The sequence below is a fragment of the Danio aesculapii genome, chromosome 25 (assembly GCF_903798145.1).
Source record: "Danio aesculapii chromosome 25, fDanAes4.1, whole genome shotgun sequence".
Classification (NCBI taxonomy): domain Eukaryota; kingdom Metazoa; phylum Chordata; class Actinopteri; order Cypriniformes; family Danionidae; genus Danio; species Danio aesculapii.
The window spans coordinates 20,924,007-20,948,087 of NC_079459.1; the positions used below are offsets into that span (position 1 = coordinate 20,924,007).

The 24,081-nt window shown below is 33.7% G+C and overlaps 1 protein-coding gene across 3 annotated transcripts in view; it reads left to right on the forward strand.

Annotated features, from left to right (window-relative positions):
- Positions 1-465: 465 nt before the first annotated feature.
- si:ch211-266k8.4 (TBC1 domain family member 10B) overlaps positions 466-24,081 on the forward strand; it is a 75,889-nt gene continuing 52,273 nt past the window's right edge. For 2 of the 3 annotated variants that reach the window (XM_056451915.1, XM_056451916.1), the window contains exons 1-10: positions 466-675; positions 2,925-3,012; positions 3,100-3,207; positions 3,306-3,477; positions 5,395-5,520; positions 5,801-5,924; positions 6,127-6,196; positions 10,829-10,943; positions 11,082-11,199; positions 21,631-21,743. In XM_056451915.1, the coding sequence (XP_056307890.1) occupies positions 530-675; positions 2,925-3,012; positions 3,100-3,207; positions 3,306-3,477; positions 5,395-5,520; positions 5,801-5,924; positions 6,127-6,196; positions 10,829-10,943; positions 11,082-11,199; positions 21,631-21,743 (1,180 nt within the window). In that variant the 5' untranslated portion in view covers positions 466-529. The remainder of the gene's footprint in view (positions 676-2,924; positions 3,013-3,099; positions 3,208-3,305; positions 3,478-5,394; positions 5,521-5,800; positions 5,925-6,126; positions 6,197-10,828; positions 10,944-11,081; positions 11,200-21,630; positions 21,744-24,081) is intronic. The other variant, XM_056451917.1, reaches the window with a different exon arrangement.

Below are 24,081 nucleotides of genomic sequence, written 5' to 3' on the forward strand. Positions count from 1 at the left end.
CCCACACAGTCCAAAGACACAAGGTACAGGTGAATTGAATAAGCTAAATTGGTAAATCTAAATTTGTTTGTGGGTTTATGCAAGAGTCTGTGGGTGTTTCCCAGTGTTGGGTTGTGGCTGGAAGGGCATCTGCTGTGTGAAAAATTGGCGGTTCATTCCTATGTGGCGACTTCGAATAAATAAAGGGACTGAGCCGAAATGAATGAATGAATAGTTTATTGTTAAGTACTTCAGTACTTTTTTGTAAGAACTTTCTCAGCCACCTTGTTTAAAAATACAAAACGGTAAACAAATCCCGTGGGTTCACCAGCGAACCAAACTCAAACACTAAAGCTGTCCAATCGAAATGAGTCTGCGTTAATCTGAATCTAATTCTGACTTTTATATTTTTTCAGTGCTAAATATGTCAGGACCTTTATTTTGAAGAATGGTTTAATTGTCTTCTTCCTGGCGCTGAGTTCAAGCGTCGGTTATAGATGAAAGATGAAAGCACGCGCGTAAAAAATGAAATCAAACTAATTTTATAATAATGATGTTACGGAGAGTCAGCAGCTCGAGCAGCGGGAAGAGCAGCAGTAAACCCCGGAGGAGCAGCTCTGTGGGCTTCGATGAGTTCGGCTTTGCTTTCAGTAAGAAAAGAGACAAGAAACTCCAGCAAAGATGCCATGACTACAGGTAACGTTAGATGCGTAACTTACTTTATACAAGTTACTATTGTGTGTATGCTAATGGTAGTAATACGTTATGGTTAATAACTAGCACTTATAAATGTGTGTTCACTTTTAAGACTAAGGAAGTAGTTACATAAATATTTTGTTCATGCTAGTATTTGTAATAGGTCAATGGTTATTAATTAGCACTTCATGGTTTGTGTGTTCTCTTTTAAGACGAGACAGCTTCTTCCATAATTAATATGTGCATGCTACTAATGCTAGTAATCAACACTTAACGCTAATTGTTTGTTCACTTTTTAAGACGACAATATGGCAAAATACAATGTTTTCAAGCTATTCAGAGAGAATTTGGGCTTGTTGTCTTTTCTAAAGTTGTTTTTTTAGTCAAATGGTTAGAAAATATCTAAATATATATAATTAGGTGTTAATTTATGGCTGTTTATCAATATGTCTGTCATTTTAAGTAAATGTTTTAACATTTTTCTTATATTTAAGTATTTCCTTTGCTGAGTTAGCCATTTTTTGTTATTCATTTTAATTATTCATTTATTGTTTATTTATTTTATTGTTAAACCCCCAAAATGTCAACATTGCAACAGAAACCACATTCCTGTGCAATGCCCTATTTTTAATGTTATTAATGGGTATCTGCAGGGTCTTAAAATGTCTTAAATTTCAAAAACAAAATTTAAGGCCTTAAAGACTTAAATTCACTAAAGTATTATGTTGTATGTCTTAATTTTAAACCGATCTTAATTTTCTTCTGTCCAAGTAAAGCTACCCAATCAGGCCAAAATCCATCCAATCACCAACAATTGCTGTTTTTGACTTTTAATTAGAATATTTTTAAAATTTTAGAAAAGTGTTACTTGTAAAATGTGGTAAACAATGAGCTTTTTGTCATGCCATAGCCATAGAAGCTGATATGGCAATAAACTCATAATTCTCTCCCTCTATTTTATTCTTATTATTATGGTAATCCACTATTGTTTATTCATGTACTAAAGTTTTTACAAAGGGATATGCTCATACATCATTTTCTTTATTTTGTGCAACATTTTATTCTACAAGATACTATAAATGCTTTTTTTCTGATTACCCAAAGCATTTTCTGAACTTTAGAGTGATTAAAAAAAGATCTCCAACATGTGCTATATAAACTTGCATTGCCTATTTCATACACAATGGTAATTCAAAGTGCTTTACATAAACAAGAATAAAAGAGACAAGAATAAGAAAATAAAAACAAAGAAAACAAATTATTAAAATAAGTTAAAACAGGTTTTAAAGGAATGAAAAAGAAAAGAAAGACAATCTGGCAGTCTGTCAGACATAGCACAGTGCTCATTCAGTAAAGGTTCAGCTAAACAGATGTGTTTAAAGTCCTGATTTGAATGTGCTTAATGTTGGAGCACATCTGACCATTTCTGGAAGCTGATTCCAGCAGCAGGGGCCAGCGGTAGCTGAAGGCGGATTAACCCTGCTTTGTCTGAACTCTTTGAATTTCTAGTTTATTTGATCCTAATGATTTGAGTGATCTGTTAGGTTCGTATTCAGTGAGCATATCTGTAATGTAGGTCCTAGGCCATTTAATGATTTATAGACGAGCAGTAATACTGTAAAATCTATTCTGAAAGGAACTGAGGACAGGTGTGATGTGCTCTGATTTTCTGGTTCTGGTCAGAATTCTGGCAGCAGTAGTCTGGATGAGCTGCAACTGTCTTTTTGGAAAGGCCAGTAAGGAGGCCATTACAGTAATCCACCCTGCTGCTGATAAAAGCATGAACAAGTTTCTTTAAGTCCTCACTGGAAACAAAGCATTGAATCCTTGCAATGTTTTTGAGATGATAGTATGCTGATTTTCTAACTGCTTTGACATGACTACTGAAACGCATATCTGACTCCAGAATCACACCAAGATACTTTACCTTATTTTTTGTTGTTTGACCCCTAGAGCCAAGGTACGCATCTCTGTTCCCAAATGCAATGACTTCAGTTTTCTCTTTGTTTAACTGAAGATTGAACATACCCTATTGTAAAAACCTTTGACACTTGTATGCCAAAAAAATGTATATATATATATATATATATATATATATATATATATATATATATATATATATATATATATTATAAAAAATAAATTGTTTTCTTATTCAAGCAGTTCAGGATTCAATAAATTTTTTAAAACTTGAAATATAATTTGAATGAAAAATGAATTAAAACGTTTTAAATCTGTGTTTTAATCAGTTATCCTCAGCCTAATCCAGTTAAAGTGAAGGAGCTGTGTGAGTTTCTCAGTTACTGGAATGGATCCAGTTTCATTTGCAGGAGTCAGGTGAGCATGTCTCCGAGTTTTGCTTATTTAAAATGATTCCTGTAATTTAATATGTATTTATTGAATGTTTTCCCCCTTTAATATCAGATCGAGAGGTTTATTCGAATTGGTATTCCTCCAGCAATACGTGGACGAGTTTGGAGATGCCTGCTAAACATTGACAGTCTCCGGGCTGGCAGTTGTTTTAATTATGAGGTGCAAATCTTTCATAATATGCGTTTTTTTTTATTTTAATGCAAACTCAAAATATGATCAGTTTTTTTACCCGCACTGTCACTTACGGTTTGTTTCAGGATTGTCAGGCTGAAATTCGCAGGCCTCTGGTTGATCTTGGAGTGAGTGAATACAGTATTATCTCTTCTATCGACTCTTTAGTGGACACAGAGAATGAGATCAGCAGCGGACAAGCATCGTCTCTCCAAGTCGCTGACCTGACGCTCTTCAAACAGATCGCCCTTGATCTGCGTGAGTTGTGCAATTGGATTACCAATGAAATTGCAAGATATTGCATTTATATCTTTTGTATTTATTTTATTTACCTTTTTTGTTTATCTTAATTGCCATATATTTATTTAATTAATAATAAAGGCAAAAAGCAACATAAAAAGCAAAAAAGCTATATAAAACTACATTTGTATGGACATGTGCAATGTGTATATATGTGTGTGTGTGTGTGTGCGCGTGTATAGGTAGATAGATAGATATGAATATGATGCAGAAATATACATAATTATTTAATTATTTTAAATTAGTTGTATGTACTTAACCGACTAACTATAGAAGCTATGTATATAATATAAAATATTTAATTTTTCGTTTAAGTTATGCAAAAATTCATACAACAACAATTTTATTGAAATTTAAATCAAAATTAAGTATTAAAACTGATGAAAAATACGAACTATAATAATTTCACAAAAATATTCAATCAATTCAACACTTGTATATACGCATATTGCATGAGCGATTAGATTTGTATGTGTGGAACTTTTAGTCAAATAATTTATGAAATGTTTAGAATCAAATTGTGAAAATTGTAATTTTTAAGCTTTTTTTTTTTTTTTTTGTCTGCTAAATTCGATGAGTCCCTTAAATTTAAATGAAAGCATTGAAAATTTCCTGTGGCTTTCCAGAGAAAGCAGTAATTTGGCACAGATTTGAGGGTCAATATCCTGCCAACCACACGGGGGCGCTGCCTGAACACTTTTGCCTTTTACTGCATATTTACTCACAGAAATTAAAAGTCTGATTGTTTACTACAAATCATTGTCCATGACATCACTGGCACACTTTGAGCTACAAAAACCAGAAATATTTCATTAAAGGCAACTTTGTTCTTAAATGAATTATTCACCCCAAAATTAACATTTAATCATCATTTTCTCATTTTTATTTTCAAGTGGTTGCAAACCTTTGAATTTCTATTTTCTGCTGATCCTGAAAATATGTTGGAAACTGGTAGCTATTGACTTCCCTAGTAGGAAAACAATTGCTATGTAAGTCAATTGTTACCAGTTTTCAATACGAACTAGAGGTTAGCATTCCCGCTGCTGTACCGCAGGAGCCGTGGGACCTGTCCAGATTTCTTGCTGTGCGGGGATAAATTTCCGAATTAAGCACGGAGCGGTCAGTAACTCTGGTGTAATTTGAATGGGAGCGGCCAGTCTAACAATATCGCTTCCGATGCTCCTGAGCATACGCGCAACCGCGTGTGTGTGAATTTTGGTTTTGCTCTTCTGTTGGCGAACACATCATTTCTTCCCCCTACCCCAACAATCCCCTCCCCCAACCCCCCCCGCGCAATCTGGTCCCGTGCAGATCTCTAATACGAACAAGACAATTTGCAAATTGTGCAACAAACAGGTGACCGCGTACCTAAGGTCGCATATACCGTATTCAGTTTATGAATGGTTTAGACACAAGCCAGCAGTTTGGTGGCGCTCTCTGAACCTCGCATCATTTTTTTTTTGTTATGCACGGTAATACCGTAAACCGAGGTAAAATAGGGAGGTTTGACGGTATCAAAATTTGAATACCGCCCAAGTCTATTCAGGACTGATACCAAGACCAATATTTTCAGAGTGCTGAAATATAATTGGGTAAACTGGCAGTGGGCGGAGTTACAAAGATAAAAACAAAGACAGACTTTCTGACACTGAACCCACATTTTCAACAGAGAATATCTGACTTTAGCATTGTTTTTTTTCACTTAATGTTCACTTAGCATGTTTCTTAAATATCTGCAATGATATTATGGTGTTTTTATGCTTTCGAAGAGTCAAAAACTTAGATACAGCATCTTTAACATCAGATGTTTTATTTCTATCACCTAAGCATTGTATGTAGAGTCAGTTATTTAAAATTTCACATTTGCTCATATAGAAAGGTCTTTTCCAACACATCGGACTCTGATGGGAGACCGCCCAGAAGCCATCGAGGGCCAGGCCAAGCTTTTCAGAGTTCTTTCTGCCTTTGCCAGATATAATCCTCTGATTGGATACGTACAAGGTAATGAACTGTCTGTACTTCTTCAAATGAGGTCACTGGCATTACTCAAATCTTCTTGAACTTTGCGAGTGTTCTCTTGTGGCGTATTAAAGTTCACTGCATAATGATTATTCAGTCTCAAGAGGGCAGTCAAGTTCCATCTTGCTGCTATTGCATGTCATGGTCATAATATTGTTTGCCTTTTTTTCCTGAGGAGCTAATTTTGTTAGTTTGTCCTTGACATTCAGGCCATAATAAGACTGTGTGATGCCTTAAGGATTGTTTTTTTTGTTTTGTTTAGGGATGTCCTATATAGCTGCTGTGCTCCTGATGATCTTGTCTGAAGAAGAGGCTTTCTGGGCTTTGGTCGCTCTGTTAGAGAAGCCCAAATATCTATCAGAGCTCTTTGATTCATCCATGAAAAAGTGAGAGCTTTAGCTGTACATTTAAAAGTATTCTATATTCTGTGTAAGCATCAGTTAAGGAGTCTGCAAAAAGTTAGTATATTGTATATAGGCCAAACATTTTATTAATAATATACCAGTAATTAATTGCTTGAATAATCTTGCTTTCATTAAATATACCTAGTCAAATAGCGTATCTCTTTATTAATTTATTTTATTTCAGGATTCAGCATCAAGCGTTGGTTTTTCACCAGCTTCTGAAGCACAGAAAACCTCTGCTCTTCCAGCACTTGGTAAGAATTATGAACTATATTAGTATTAGAAGTATTTGCTATAATAATGATTTGAGTACTTAAATATTTGTTTATAAAAAAAAACAAACAAAAGCAAAAACTTAAATAATATTTAATAAAAAAATTCTTTTTTTTATTCATATTAATTAGATGCAGTATTTGTATGCTATATTTGTGTTATCATTGTATATGCATGTTACTATATCTATCTATATATATATATACGCACACACACACACACACACATATATATATATATATATATATATATATATATATATATATATATATATATATATATATATATATATATATATATATATATATACATACATGCACTACCTGACAAAAGTCTCGTCATTCATCCCAGTTGTAAGAGCAACAAATAATAACTTGACTTCTAGTTGATCATTTGGAAAAGTTGCAGAAGGTGGATTTTTCAAATGAATCATCTGTTGAACTGCATCCCAATCATCACAAATACTGCAGAAGACCTATTGGAACCCACATACACCCAAGATTTTCACAAAAATCAGTAAAGTTTTGTAAAGGAAAAATCATAGTTTGGGGCTACAGTTACTCGAGGGGTGTGCAAGAGATCTGCGAAACAGATGGCTACATCAACAGCCTGAAGTATCAAGACATTTGTACTACCCATTTTTATTACAAACCAGAGGGGAGGGCAAAATCTTCATCAGAATACTGCTCCTTCTCATACTTCAGCCTCCGCATCAAAGTTCCTGAAAGCAAAGAAGGTGAAGACGCTCCAGGATTGGCCAGCCCAGTCACCAGACATGAACATTATTGAGCATGTCTCGGGTTAGATGGAGGCATTGAAAATGAATCCAAAGAATCTTGATGAACTCTGTCCTGTAAGAATGCTTTCTTTGCCATTCCAGATGACTTTATTAATAAGTTATTTGAGTGATTGCAGAGATGTATGGATGCAGTCCTCCAAGCTCATGGGAGTCCTACACAATATTAATTCTTTTTCCACAGCACCATGACTTTACATTCTATACTGTACATTATTTCTGTTAAGTGACTAGACTTTTGTGTAAGCAAAGTCAGACCTTACCGTCCTAATTAAATAATTAAAAATCAAGGCTTGATCATATTTTATTTTGGTAAAATAAGCGTAATCTAGAGGCATTTACCTTTCATATAAACCCCTTCTGATACCAAATGATCAACTAAACGTCAAGTTATTTTTTGTTGTTGGATAGGCAACAAGACTTTGGTCAGGTAGTGAATACACACATGTATGTATAGCTACATTTACACAAACGTAAATACATAATACATATAAATTATACTGTGATTATGCTTGTATCTGTGTTTATGAATAATATTGCTGGCTCACATACTTATCAGGACCAGCATCCCAACATACTTTTATAGCAACCGGGCCTTCTTTTTCCTTTGCTTCTAAAATCTATATCTTAAACCAAGGTCTCCACTCATAAAAAAGTATGTCTGAAAATAAAAAAATAAGTACCTGCTACATAACACACTGTGCTTTAAATGTCTCAGCCCTCTAGTGTTTGTATAGATTACTGTGTTTCTCTTGAGATGCGTTTCGCATTTACCGTCCCTCATAGATTTGTCATTGTGTCATAAATACCTCCTCCTAAGGGCTTTCAAATGAGCTCCTCTGTTTTTTTTAGTGGTGTCTGTCTGCCTCCTCAGAGCATTTGTGCTGTTTGGTGAACTCTTATGGGATTTTCTTCTTGCAGTGTGTTGAGTCAGCGCAGCTGTCCAAAAGCTGAGCTATTAGACTGCAGAACAGGAGAAAAGATGATGCTGCTAACTCACAAACTGGGCAAAGTGCAACGACTTGGCGGAATACATCATTATATTTTAAAAATTAGTCATAAAGGGCCCGGTATACTTCAGATGAAATAAAAAAACAAACTGAAATAATATAATTTCTAAGAAAATCAGACTGAATCAAAGTTAGTGTTTAGAATGTATTGGCTTCTTAACACCTTTGAGCTACTTTGACCCTTTTCAATTACCCCCAATTTGTTTCTTATTACACAGGGGTCAAACAGCAGAGCAACTTCCTAAACTGTATCACTAGCCATCTGAATACACTGAAGAATAAAGTAGCAGAACTGGTACAGATGCTTATACACCTGTACAATCACTTTTTAAAGAGATTTTTAGAGTTTTAGTCTGAGGGGTCACACACTGGTCGAGAAGCCCATATTGTCACGCTTTAATATGAGTTTGCACACTGGCTGTGGCAAGTAGAAAACAATGTAAAGATGCGATGCACTGTGGTGCCGTTTCTTGTGGAGAAGGCTGTTTGACAGATGTTTATGAAACTCTACTCTGTCACCATCATTGTTGTGTTTAAGTGTGCATGCAAGCAGCATGACCTCTATGAGTATGACAATTTTACATCCTGGCCTACTGCATGGGGGTATACTTTATACTTCTTTTTGGCTCTCAAACGCAGAACGAAAAAGAACTTAGTTTGAAGGCACCTTAAATTCAAGCTTATGTAGTAATAAACTTTCATTCATTAATGCGCCAAGTCATCTGTTGACTGTTGCCCAGTGGGCACTGTTGATCTGTCACTGAGCGTCCAGATTGTTTTTGTGGTGTTTTGTCCAGTCAGCCTATCAGTAAGCCCCAACCTCTCCTTTTTATTACTGTTGCTAACTTGGACAAACAGACAGAGTTTCTGTATTACAGTGGCAGTGTCAGTTTAAAACCCGGAGTGTTGCTAGACATGATTCTCTACTGGGACACAGCCCCCTGGGACACTTAAATTGCTTTTAGAAATGTTAACTTTGTTGTTGCATAGAGAAACAATGGGATTACAAAAGGGATTACCTCTTTTACACATAAAATAAATTGTAGCTAACTCAAAGCTTTTACTGGGGAACAGCAAGTTTGTATTGGGGCGTGTGGCCTAGTAAATGGGTCTATCAACGCCCCAGGTGAAAATTGTTTTTGGTGAAAATATTTTTTTAATCCATTTTGGACATAGAAGAACCACCATCTCTGAGGATCATTCAAGGCATGAAAAAATATATGAAAGATTTTAAAGTAATGAAATAAACATAAATGAAGAAAGTAGGGATGCTCGTAATAACCGATTCACCGTTAACCGAAAGGATGCTATGGAGATTAATAGTATCAGATAAAGGATTAAAAAATATTATTTAATTTTTTTTTAATTGGCTGCATGAATGTGCAACACAAATTTGTTAACTCGCAGGATGGTAACCACGTGTGCCTTTTCTTTCATTTTGCCAAAGAAGCAAAATGAAAAAAGAATATTGCTGGTCACAGTTTGATACAGACGAGTTGAAGCTGATTGCCTCTGTCCTGGATCAGTGTCATAAACACTTCTTTTTATTTGCACAATTGGAGAAAGAAGCCGCAAAACAACTTTCTTAAATGTGCGCTTCTTTGGAAACAAGCCGGCCACAAGTTGAAGCATCTGGATTTTCTCTCCGTCAGAGCGCGCTTTGTTATATGCTATAGTAGCCTATACTTTACAAAAGGTCAACATATGGGCCTCGTCATTGTCTTTCATCACATGCAGCACGTGCACATGAACTGCAAGTGAGACAGAGGAAATAAAAGCACAGAAGCTCTAAGGTAAAACCAGGCGCTCAAGACGTAATCTTTAAACTAATGACTTCTATTGAAAATGTTGGCAGAGGTTTATGATATAAGAATAACAGCAGAGCATTGATTAAATGCATATTTTCTGTGGAGCGATTAGATTTGAGGTAGCCTGCTATTTTTATTTGACGGAAGGAAAAAAAAACATGATGGGAAAAAAGCTGCCTATGCTGGTTCTTAAAGGATTCAGTCAGTGTTTTCATTTTATAATCAAAACTTGTAACTTAAGTGAAAAATATCTAGGGCAGGCCTATTTATTTTATTCATTTTATTTAGTTCTTTTTTCTATGCTGTTGGAAACGCTGCTGGTACGTGAAGATATTGTGTTGTTAATATGTTTGCATGTTAATATAAATCAGTATTTTAAAATGCAATATTTAATGTGTCAGACACAAAATAGACACGTCAATTAGAAAAAAATGTAATAATAATTTAATATTGATCTGACCAGTTAACACTTAATATTTGGTTAACGAGTGGCGGTTGTGGGTTGGCAAAATTAACCGAAATTAGTATCCCTAGAAGAAAGTGATCAGCAAGCTTGATATTTAAATTCTAGATTGCCTTCAGTTTGTACTGGCAAACATGTTATTGAAACCTTCCGTTACCGACGGTTATATCCTTACACACAGGGGCATAAATTGTTCATTTTAAGGTTTAATTTTAGCTTTAGTTTACTAACCCAGTCAAAAAAAAAGCTGGTTTCCATATTAAATCTTGTATTAGGACATATTTGACTTAAGTTTTTGGATTGTGCCATCTGTAACAGTTATTCCTCAATTTCTCATAAATCTAATGCAACACATTTGGATATATATGCATGTTTTATTGCAAATTTATTTATTCAGTTACTGTTTAGTATATATTTTATTTGGATTAATTTGATGTTTTATTTAATTACATTTTTATCATGTAAGCATATCAAATATGACCCGTTTTCAAAGACTAATCCTGGGTATCAGACATTGACAGCAGTGTGTTGTTTAGGAGGCTCTCGGGGTGTCTTGTGTGCATTTCATCATGCAGTGGTTTCTCACTCTCTTCACCTCTCTGCCGTGCTGGGACTCAGTGTTGGCCATCTGGGATCTTATAATGCTGCACGGTATTAACCCCCTTTTCTTGTTTGTGCTACAAATAACATCTCAAGTGTCTCGCTGTCATATTTACTTATCAAAGTGTGCAATTTCAGTGCCGTTATAAAGAATAGCAATCGGGTTAATTCTTTTTGCTTTTTTTGCAGGATTGCAGGCTGTCTTTCGCACTGGCCTCACCATCATTCTGCTTCTGGAGTCTCGTATTATGAATATGACTGAGGAGGCCACAGTTTTGCCTCTTCTGCTGCGAGTGCCTATAGACATGTGAGTGCCCTAATTATTATATTATCATTTTCATGTTAATGAACTATAACTAGACCCACACGGAATCTGTGCATGCAGAAATCCACAGATGTTTTGCCGATCATTGAGTTGATTTATTTACTTGTGAAAATGTGTATACATTTGTTTATTCAGTTTTTAAATTAATATCAGTAATATTATTGACTAATATGAAAATGTTCATATGATTTATTTACAATACAGTTTGTAAAGTAATATTTTCTGTATTTTAGAAGATATATTATGTGAGAGGCTTGCTTTGTTTACCAAATAAGTGCATCTAATTAGATTTCCATTGTAAACATTAAAGTTAAAACGTTATTTCATATGTTAAGGTTTTAGGTATTAAACCCCCCAAAAATATTTAGCATAAATCTGCAGATTCTTTTAACAAAATTCTGTGCAGAAATAGAAAAAATATCTGCATATTCTGTTTGGCCCTACCTATAACTGATAAATGGTCACTGAAAATTTAGTTTTTTTTCTAAAATCATTCATTTAAAAGGTTTCAAGTGAATATATTGGCATCACAAAATTATGAGGTAAAGTATTTAATATATTTTTTATTTAAAAAATTTAATAGATATGGATTTAAATAGATTATCAATGTTTGTTTGTTTGTTTGTTTGTTATTTATTAACCCATCATCCAACATGTACCAAGTGCACAATGCTCAGAATTTTGACAATTTTGCATCTCTATTGAATTTTACAGTACAATACGAAGGATTAATATAGTAAGTAATTAAAAACGTCAGTTTAGTAGTTTTGATATATAGTTAGCTTTTTTTATTCATGTTCTACATGTGCTATGGATAAAAATTAAGAGACCACTTAAAATTAAGGTATAGGCTCAAGTAAAATGCTGTTTTTTATTTTTTATTTATTTTTTATTTTTTTAAGGTCTGATACTTCTTTCAAATTTCTTATCATTTCAATAAGATTCAGATTAGCCGTTCAGAAAATGTTTTTTTGTAATTGATTGAAATCAGAATTCTACCAATAATTGATTTCTTAAAATACTGAGCTCTTCTGAAATAAAACATGGGTATCGTGTTGCCTAAAAGTGTATCTAAAGCTGTCTCATTTCAGAGGCTGCATCCTCTGAAGGATGCAGACTTCAAGGTGAGTCCTTCGAAGTCCACACAGGCCGAACCAAGCGTTTTGAAATGAGACGATCTAGCCTACAGAGGACAGATCTCATCACCTAGCAACCGAAACGTAAATTACATTTGTAATGACTTTTTTCAAAGGGATTTTAAAACTTATTTTAAGCGATCTGAAGGCAAAAAGAGATTTACACAAGTCCATACATGTACACATAAAAATGTGAACTGTCTATCAAATCACTTTTTAATAAGACCATTTATACTCTTTTGTTTATTAACATGTTGAGATATCCAAGTGAAAAAAAACCTAGTTCACACATTTAAAACTGTCATACATTTAAATCTAAAGTTTTGGTTTAAAAACGTCCGGCTTTTATCAGCGTGCAATGAATCTTGGGATTATCGAGGTTGCAAATGATCCACCGGTTGTATCCTTCATTACCTCTGAAACGAAGGATGCATTTGGAGGTGCCTTCAAATCTTTTAAAATGAGACTCTTCGATGACACAGCGCCCTTTGAATGTGTCCCTTGGAGGATGCAGCCTCTGAAATGAGATACAGCTAAAATATCTGAAAAAACTGCGCTTAAAACTATAAATAAAGTCAGCGGTCTTAAACATTCTCCGTTTCTCTATTCTATTTTTACATGATTTTATTAGTTTAATACAATATAATGTACAGTATAAAAATAAATTTGCTAAACTTAATTTGCATTTCTAGAAAATATCTGAGCAAACATCAATGCTTTTCATGTCGACAGACGTCAAACATAAATGTATGGGATTTGATAGCAGATATGTTTATGTGCTGATGTAACAGTTGCTATGGTGATGTGCCCATGAGTTCCACTTGAATTACTCAAGCTGTACTCAGACATATAAAGACAGGCTATATTGTCAAGTTGTTAAATAGTTTCTAAGGCCGCTGTATATACAATACTCTGTGTAAAGAATCCTTTGACAGAATGCAAACCTGATTCCTTTTATAAGCGTGTGCATAAATAACACTCGTGTTTGCGAACGGTTTTCGGTTCGCATTCAAAAACGATATTTGCTGTGGCTTGGCGAGAGACGCTTCTGCCCATGCGCTTTGTCAGCCACTTTACAGGATTATAAGGGCAAACGAAGCTATTTGCCAGTTTCAAAGGGGATATTTGGCATTGACATGCAGATGGCAGTCAGCACAAAGCTCCTACACATCAGGGAACGGGTTCACGTTGCTCGCCTGGCACCACGGCACTACCGACAAGGTCAAGCCTAAATGCCCCGCTCTGATTCACAGTATCAGGGTTTTACTGGGCAGAGAAATGAGCCGTCTGAGAACCAAGCACTCGCCTTAAGAGGCCAAAGAGGGAACTGAAAGAAAACAAAGAGGAGTAAAGGAGAACAAATGAGTAGTTTTGCCTTAACGTTTAAAATCAATTTAAGAGTACAAGCTAAGATGGTTCATAGCAATCTTTGATGGGTTTGTATACCCCAAAATTCTAAATCTGCCATCATTTACTCACCTTTTCCAAAACTGGTTGAGTTTCTTTCTTCTGTTGAACACAATGCAAAAATATTAAAGAATTTTGGAAAAAACACCCACTGACTGATTTTGTCATTAACATTTTTTAAAATGTCTTGGTTTGTTTACCAGAAGAAAGGAATTTATAAATGTTTAGAACCACAGGAGTTTGAGGACATTTAAATTTTTAGGTGAACTATCCCTTCACGTTTCTGAAACCCATCATAGGCCTTAATTACACCGAGTGCATTCTTTTGCATAGAGAGCTGCCATTTTAAATGGTTTTCTATTGACAGCTGGTGTTTTGCAACTCTTCTCAATGTTACACACTTTAACACCGAGCATTGATAAAGTGGTTGCCTAGCAACATACAAAACACAGCACACTGCTCTTTTCTAAAGTAATTAAAATATGTTTTCAGAACTGAAAAAGCACATTCAGTGTGACCGGTCCATAAAACTTCCAAGTGAAGTTGGGAAAAGACCAGAATCACTAATATCTTGGGTATTAAAATGCAAGACAGTAAGTAGGGCTGTGCAATTAATCTAAAATCCGATTTCGATTTTGGCTTCTAACGATTATGAAAAAGCATTAATCGAGATAAACGATTATTGCATCATATACCGCCCCCTTTCCAGTTGTACACATTTGTTGCTCTGCAAAGCTCAGTTCCACGTGAACATCACTAAAAGCATGTACTGTAATGTAACTTTTTCAGCACGGGATGCGCATCATTCATTGATAAACATTCAAATCATTGATGTTTAAAAGCGTGAACGAGACCGCATGCTTCTGTGTGTGTGTGCGCACTTAGCCTCGGAGACGAGCGGAGCACACACATCTAACGCCATCTTAATGCGAGCGCTTTAATGGTCAAATACTTGCACATTTGTGTCAGAACGCTGTGTTTATTAAATATTCATATTAACTAAACATGAATAAACATGAATGTCAGAGCGCGGTGTTTAGTAAATATTCATATTAACCCTCATTTGTGTAATAAACAAACAAGTTGAGAATCAAAAGACATGTGAAAGTGAACCCATATCAGAGCCGCACTATTTTTAAAGTGACAGGGCAATATTCCTGCTGCCGCCTGTTTTTATTATGAATCAAACAACAAATGCAGAAAATCCCTCACTGCTCTTTTTTCTTACAGTAAAGATGCTTAAAGCACAGTTTGTTTCATATATTTATTCTATATAATTTTTTTCCCTTTCTTTATTTACAGGGAGGAAATTATTGTGCATATATACAGTTAAAGTCAGATTTATTAGTCCTCCTGAATATTAGCGACCTTTTCCCCCAATTTCTGTTTAATGCAAAGATTTATTTTCAACCCATTTTTAAACATAACAGATATAATAACTCTTTTCTAATAACTGATTTCTTTTATCTTTGCTATGATGTAAAGTACATTATATTTTACTAGATATTTTCAAGATACTAGTATTCAGCTTAAAGGGACATTCAAAGCCTTAATTAGAGGAATTAGGCAAGTCATTGTATAACAGTAGTTTCTGCAGACAATCAAAAATATATATTGTTTAAAGGCGCTAATAATATTGACCTTAAAATAGGTCTCAAAGTTATAAAAACTGCTTTTATTCTAGCCGAAATACAACAAATAAGCCTTTCTCCAGATGAAAAAATATTATAAGAAATACTGTTAAAAATTCCTTTGTTAAACATAATATATAAAATATATATCACAGGAGGGCGATTTTTTTTTTTTTTTTTTTTTTTTTTTTTTTTTTTTTTTTAATTTATTTTTTTTTACTTCAACTGATAATCGTTTTGAATAATCGTGATTACAATTATGACCAAAATAATCGTGATTATGATTTTTTCCATAATCGAGCAGCCCTAACAGTAAGCAGATCAACTTTTTAATTAAATGTATTAAAAAAAAGACCAGATTTAAAATGTAGTAAATCAGAGGAGCATAGATACTATTATATAACACTATTAATCTTTTATGTTTGTGTTCAGTTATTTCATGTTTAAAGTGATTATCTGTTCTTTGCCATAAAAGTGAAATTACTCAATCAAAACATGGGAGCCTATGAAAAATGCAAATTTTAGGAGAATTTTTTTTATATAAATATACTCTTCATATATACAGTTGAGGTCAGAGCTAATTGCCCCCGTTTATTTTTTTCCTCAATTTCTGTTTAACCGAGAGAAGATTGTTTTCAAAACACTTCTAAACATAATAGTTTTAATAACTCATTTTTAATAACTGATTTATTTTATCTTTGCCATGATGACAGTAAATAATATTTGACTAGATATTTTTAAAGACACTTCTATACAGCTTAAAGGGACATTTAAAGGCTTCACTAGGTTAATTAGGTTAACTAGCAGGATAGGGTAATTAGGCAAGTTATTTTATAACAATGGTTTGTTCTGTAGACTATCGAAAAAAATATAGCTTAAAGGGGCTAATAATTTTGACCGTAAAATGCTTTTTAAAAATTAAAAACTGCTTTTATTCTAGCCGAAATAAAACAAGACTTTTTTTTCCAGAAAAAAATTAATTATCAGACATGCAGTTAACATTTCCTTGCTCTGTTAAACATCATTTGAGAAATATTTTTTTCAAAAAGAAAACTGATATCAACTTTATATACTATTATATAGCACTAATAACCTTTTATGTTTATTCTCAGTTAATTTGTTTAAAGCGATTATGTATGTATATGTAGGCCAGTTCAAAATTCATGTTTAACTGAATAAATAGTTAGTAAACATAAGTACATCCTATTGAACATAATTAATTTTCATCACGAATTTTCATAGAACAGTTTCTCAAGCAGTTTGTGATGCAATTTGGAAACAGGAGATGAGCCCCTGGTCTAATGCAACACCTGGCTTGAGAAACCCGTTCTCAAAGACTTACTTTCAGCCACTATTTGGGTAGCACACATATTCTGAATGCCTTCGGCAGAATTCAAATGAGCCATTTTAATCTAGATTAATTCCAAGATTACAGGGAGATTAATCTAGATTAAAAAAATGAATCTATGCCCACCTATAATATATATATATATATATATATATATATATATATATATATATATATATATATATACCTTTGAAATGTTACATTGCATTCATTTAAATGTTTTAGGAACATTCACAAGATCATAAAGAGATTAATAGTAGGAAGGGTTCTTAATGTAAACTTTACATTTTTTTATTTTATTTTTTTCAAAATATTGAAATAAAGTAAAAGAAAGCTTTATACCTTTGTAAATTTAACATTTGTATCATTTTTACATGTATTAGTTAAGCAATTAATTCAGCTGGGATGAGTGACAGTCCAAAATACTTTAAAATGTTTGTAAAATCATTAAGTAATAAAGCAAAAGAGTTTTAAACCTTTGCAAAATTAACTATTTGTAAGTGTTTTCACCTGCTGTGACAAACTGTCAGGAATGTTTGAAACTGAAATTATTATACAAAATCATACAGAGATGAAGCAAAATAAGGTTTTTCAACCCTTGAAGAATTCACAAATTGGACATCTTTGAAAAACACAAAGAAGTAACTGCTTTAACATTGTAATTGTGCACATTTTTTATTTGAATAATACTTATTAATTTTTGTGAAAAACTATGAGACGTATTTAAACTTAAATTATTTTACAAAAATCTTTTAGAAATGAACTAAACTAACCATTGTGAACTTGACATTTCCTTCAAGCACAAGTAGTAATTTTTATTATTATTATTATTTTTTTGCTCCATCCAGCATGACTGAGTCTGTGCTGTAATTTCTGCATCTCATGCGGAGTTGTTCTTATGTAATCTTTAAATCAGGGAGCCTCAGTTTGACGTCAGAGCAGTCTGGCTCTTTACTGTCCACTGTGATGCTGTTAGACAATGCCAGTCCTTCAGAAGAGGGACAAAACTCATCCGCTCCTCTTGCCATTCAGTCCTGTTGATGTGTTACCCACTGAAAAGCCTTGACAGACCGTTTGTGTGCGCTTTTTTTTTTTTTTCACTGACAAGGCCACTTCAAGGCTTACGTAACTCAGTGACGTTAAACACAGACGGGCACAGGGACACGGTTGGCTTTTAATAGTAAGAGAAAGAAGAGATTGAGTGATGTTTTGTTTTTTTTAAACTGTGACGTTTTCAGTTTTAGTTTGCTGGCTGCGGTTCAAAGCAAATTTTTGACCAAATTGATTAAAAGCAGGCAATAATGTTACAAAACCATTTATAAAAAGGCCTTCCTTTTTGGCCAATGTCAAATTTTCAAATATGATGATTTAAAGTATTGTATTTTTTATATATATGTTTATAAATCCTTAAATTATTTGGAATTACAAATAATATATTATAGTTTTCTCAAGTGGCACTTACGTTGTCATCCCGATTTAAAGTAAAATGTCCATATATATTCTGGACAATTTAAAATTGTTTTAATATCTGTTATAAATTAAATGACAAATTCTGTGGATAATATACAGTTTATGATACTTAATGTTTATTTTTTTGTCATTGTCTATAAAAATAATTGGTCTTGACCTTGTCATTTGACTTTGTAAATTGTCCAAATATTATTTTAAAAAAGTCTGTGAATGTACAACACAGCGTCACAAAGCTAAAATTATGTAAATATAAAAATGATATGTAAATACACTTTATTATCATAAAAAAAATGTAGTTAAGCAATATAAAATTGACTATACTTATTACACATTGATGGAAATATACTGAAGTGAATACAATTGTTTGGTTTTTATATAATATATTTGAATTATTCTTAGTTGTTTTTGCCATGAAGACATGCAAGCTGACATTAAATAAATGATATGATATATGTGAAATATGATATGTGATGTATGATATAAGATATGAAACAATATGATACAGACTTTATTACATTCACTATATTAAGTAATGTAATACATTACAATTATTATTATATAGTACATAGACAATAAAATTTTGTACTGTATTATAACAACTAAGTATTTCTGTTTGTGTGTGAATGCATAATTATATATAGACCATTTCAATGTGGTCATGTCATTGGCCCATGAACATTTTCTGCTTGTTATCAAACTATTTCATAACTGTAAATAGAGGCAATTCAATCATAACTTAATGTCAAAACCGCTGTCATAACATTATTTATCAATAAGTGACTCTTTTTGGATTCTCGGAAGCTATAGAAATTAAAAATGTAAAACAGGAAAAAATTTGGAACCATTGTTTTTGTTTACATCCCTCAAAATGGTTCATATACATGTATATATGAGCAGTATCACAGCAATATGGGTGTATATCGGCACTGGTGGGAGGCATGCATTGACTCGAGGCCGCTGACCAATATCGCACTGCTACGAGTGTGATATTGCACTTTTATACAGCAGTTCAACGGCGTAATCCTCTGTATAAAAAATAAAATCTACTTTCCTCCGCCATTCACATTTGCAGCTGATGTCAGAATAGCAGAAACCGTTGCTAATTTACCAACGTCACTTTAGAGCTAGTACTTGAATGATTCTCTAGCGTAATGTCTTAAGTGATGACAAAACAGGTGATTTTGCTGACATTTTAAAATTATAAGGTTGAACGGCATGATATGCCATCAGTTTACAGAGATTTCCCAGTATTTCTCTGTTACAATCGGGATTTCACAATAATTAACCCTGAAAAAGCAAAGCGCAAACTACCAGATTACCATGGTATATATACAGCACTACAAAATGCAAAAGAGAAAGATTGAGTTAGAGCGTCACTTATCTGTTCTATAATAATTTGATCATCTGTTTTTTAATTTTTTCCTCTAAGGACTTATTATGCGGTCTCTGTCAGCATCTTGGAGCGTCAATCTTCAATTTCTTTGCTTTGCATGCTAATGGTCGCCGACGTGCCGAATCTCCGAAATTTATAAATATTTTAAAATATGCACTGTCCTTAAAAATAAACTGCACAATTGCAACCAAAATAACTATATTCTCACCTAAAAAATCCTGAGAAGTACATTATATTGTCCAACAGCTGAGATATTTGTCAAACAGTAGTGAGTTTATTCATCTGCTGTCACTCTAGGTGGGCTTAGTAATACACAAGGGTGAAGAGGCTGTACAAGTGCTGATATTACAGAATATCGCACAGCTATCAGACAATCAGATTCGAGAACCAAATATATAATTTATTGTATGTTCTTTTTTTAATATGTAGATGGTTATATTTAAGTATTTAACTCTGCTTTAAAAACATTACATTATAACTACATTATTATACTATTATCTTAAGCAAAGTTAAATAAATAATGGTACCTTTTCACAAGACTGTTATGACACGTTTAATGGCCATCATAATCTTAAATCCTTGAACGTTTTTAATATTCAGATTTTTTTTTTTTTTAAATCATATGAACATTTATATGCATCTATGAATGTTATATCATCTTTGTGTAAAATTACAAAAAACGAATTACCGCTTATGCGGGGTGCTTGTAATCCAGTGTCTATGGGGCTGAGAGTAAATTTGATGTTATTCTCTCCTCTGGCTGAAATCATCAGTCTCACACTATTTTTATTTTTATTTTTCCTTTTTCTGAAAGTCTTTAACTCTTTCGTGGCGTTTTTCTTTTATTATTTCAATGTATGTATGTATGTATGTATATTTCATATATAGATATTTTTAAATTTGTACAAAGTAAGGTATTAGTAACTAATAATAAAAATGTTATGTTATTTGTTATTATTTGTTTGTTAAATTACTTGATTAAACTATTAGTTACATTATATTGCATCATTATAATTAATAAATTATTACCATAAACATTTATTTTACTATTTAGCCTTATACTATTCTGTGTGTTTCTCTCTTTCCGTGTGTGTGTGTTCTATATTGGTGATTGTTTAATTACCACATTATATTTTACTTATTCTGGTTTATTTAAAGTTAATTAATTGATAAGAGTAAAACTTTTCTTTGTTTTATCTTCCTATACTGGATAATTCTGTCTAATTTAGTTTGTGTTCTCTGGTGATCTTATAGGGTGTTTGTGAGTTACTTAAACAGTTAAAAAAGGTTTCTTAATCAACAGATGTCATGTTATAGTTGAACATCGTTAAGTGATTCACTGAGAGACTCTGCGCTCGCTGCCTGTAATGTTATCTAACTTTATGCTAGACCTCTATCCTCGGCCAGTTCTTAATTTTGATTCTGTAAAATGTCCAAGAAACACAGCAAAAATGGACCTTATTAAGTCTTAACCTTTATTACAGCTCATGACGGACATTTCTCAAAGATGGAATAGCAAAAATCTTACCTGAGACTGTGTGTGGGGAGCTTGAGTGCCCAGCAGGCATGCCCTTGTTATCGATGACTCTCGCTTGTTTATTAATGCCTGTGACAGCGGTGATGTAATTTTGACAGTGAAGTGTCTCTGTTTGATTCGTACTCGTAATCCGGGCTTCGTGTCTGTGGTGAAACTGTATTTTGTGTTTGTAAAGTACACCCATCGTAAATTTATCAGTCATATACAATCAGTCAAAGAAAATGTCGTATCTGTGTCTGTTCTAATCGCAGATTTTGGAATTGTACCCTCGTAAAATTACGAGTACGTTCCGATTTCCTTTACGATTTTATAATTACGGATGCGTGAATTTTATTTACGCACGAAATATTTATGACAGCGATTTTTATTCCATACATAACTGGTTAATAATAAGTGTATACATGTAAGAAAACGTCATGTGGTTGTTTCGTACTCTACATTTGTGAAACTAATTTAAATGTTTTGTGTATATTCAATGGTATGGCGTCCAGCTGTCACCATCCTGTGCTGATCCCGGCACTCTGGAGCACAGACCTTCAGGATTGGGAAATTAATTGCATGAACAGCCTGGTGTTGGAGGAATCGGACGGCACACAGGACGAAGGTAAACTCATACCCACAATCCCACAGTCAAACATCCCACAATGAACACGCTTGTTCTCCCCATCCAAAACATGCGCACAAATTCCAGTCCAGCTTACATAAGACCTCGTCCTTTGTCCTGCTTGTTTGTTTAGTGTACATATGAGCCCACCTCCAGTACAGTATGCCTTCCCACGAGCCTCTGCAAAAGTCTAAGGTGCTGTAAGCAAGACTCTGGGTTCAGGACTAAGGGTCAAGTGTAATGGGCTGATAGAGACTCAATCTCTGTGCTCATCGTCCTCCCCGTGGGATGCTTTTTGACTGGATGAGCCTGTAAGTGAGGCTTTTTGGGGACAAAATGTCAGCGCTATCTCACGTTGGCCCCTGGAGAGAGCGTACAAAGCGCACTGTTAAGTGTGCTCAGACTTGAAGATGTCTTTGAGTTCAGTAACAACAGGCTGAGGTGAATGGAGATGTTGTGTAGTGATGGAGATGCTGTGTAGTGATGAGGCCTTCAGTGTTTGTGGATGCTAATGGCTTGTATAAGCTAAACAAGTGATTTCTTTTCACTTTAGTTTATGACTTTTTTAATAAGTGCTTTTTTTATATTTACAGTTGAATTCTTCTTCAGGCTGTCAATTATTTAGTGATCCATTAAGGTTTATAAACCTAGAAAGACATTTCCAGTTCGAATGCATTTAACAAAACTAAAGTAAATAAAGAAGTGTTTATTTTATGTATTGATTTCTCGAATAAATAACTTTATTTAATTTTTTTATTTCTTTTTTTTTTGCCACAGAATTACAAAATAGATAGTAATAGGAACTTTTTATCTCAGAATTCTGACTACATTATTGCTTTTCCAATTGTGAATAGTGATTTTTATTTTAATCTTGCTGTCCGTTTTTTTACTACTAATATGATTTTTTGCAGTTGTGAATTTTTGTGGTTCCTGCATTTTTTTGAGTTTTGTTTTTCAAGTCTGAACATTTTTCTCACATTTGTTTTATTTCTCACAGATTTTAAATTTATCCAGCAATATAAATGTACAATTTACAGATGTAAAACACAATTCTGTGAATAAAGTCCGAATTGCGAGAGAGGGCTCTATTTTAACGATCTAGGCGCAAAGTCTAAAGCTCATGCGCAAAAGCATTCAGGGTGTGTCCGAATCTGCTTTTGCTATTTTAAGGATGGAAAAGTATGCTCTGTGCCCCTGTGCGCATGGTCTAACAGGGTTGTGCTTATTCTTTTAATGAGTTATTGTTGTGTTTTGAGTGTAACTTGCATTAAACCAATCAGAGTCTTGCGTCGTGCCATGGCACATTTGCTATGTACATAGTGGATTTTATAAGTGGAAAAAACGGAACACTTCACTAGCCAGAAAACCATTAAACAGACCATCTGCTGCGCAAGGATAAAGAATGAGCCTCCTCCAGTTGGCCTCTTTACTTTACTTTTACTCTTTACTTTACTCCTTTACTTTCTTGGATAAGGAAATGGTGTTGTACACACTCCACTGAAGACATCCATGAGCCTACATATTTAATTTAGTTTAAGCGCAAAGATTTTTTTTAAAACTATTTCTAAATTCAGTTCTAATTTCCAGAAAATTAGAACAATAATAACGAAGTGTGGTCAAAAAACTGAATTATATCCAAACACACGAACTATGTCCTATATGGTTCGAAACCCGACAGGTGGACAAATCTAAGCTTGTTTTTATTAAAACAAATATAAATATGCATATAATAAATAATACTGATAATAATAATATCGTTATACCAAAGCAAGTTTCATTAGTAAACTGAAAAAGCCCCCCGAGATGAAGAAATGGATTGAGTGATTGTTATCTTTATGTAGATAATAATAATATTTGTAACATTTTAATCCTTTAATTTTTTTCATATGTAAAGATATTTTTGTGTTGCTGTACATCCTGTGTGTATTAAGCAATGTGTATAGCATTTGGACATAACTAACGTGCTCAGCGCTAGACTTTAGACCTACTTTTAGTTGGTCAATGGCACAGTGTTTTTCAGTTCCTCAAAATAGAAATGCGCCAATGCACCTTAACACACCTCCTTTCAAGACCGGCACACCCATGAGTCCACAAAGTTTTGCCAAAGATTTGCCATTTAAACAACGTAGCGCAAAATGTGAAAATTAGGGTTACACTGGTCTGAAAATTGCAACAAATCGTGCAAAACATGTGCCTTATTGCGCCGGGTGTATGATACGGCCCGCAGTCTGTAAACTGCAAGAAAAAGTCAGAATTAAAAAATTGAAATGTATTATTTATGTTATAGCAGAAACATGCTGCGAACTTATAGACCAGGGTTCCCACAGGTCAAGAAATT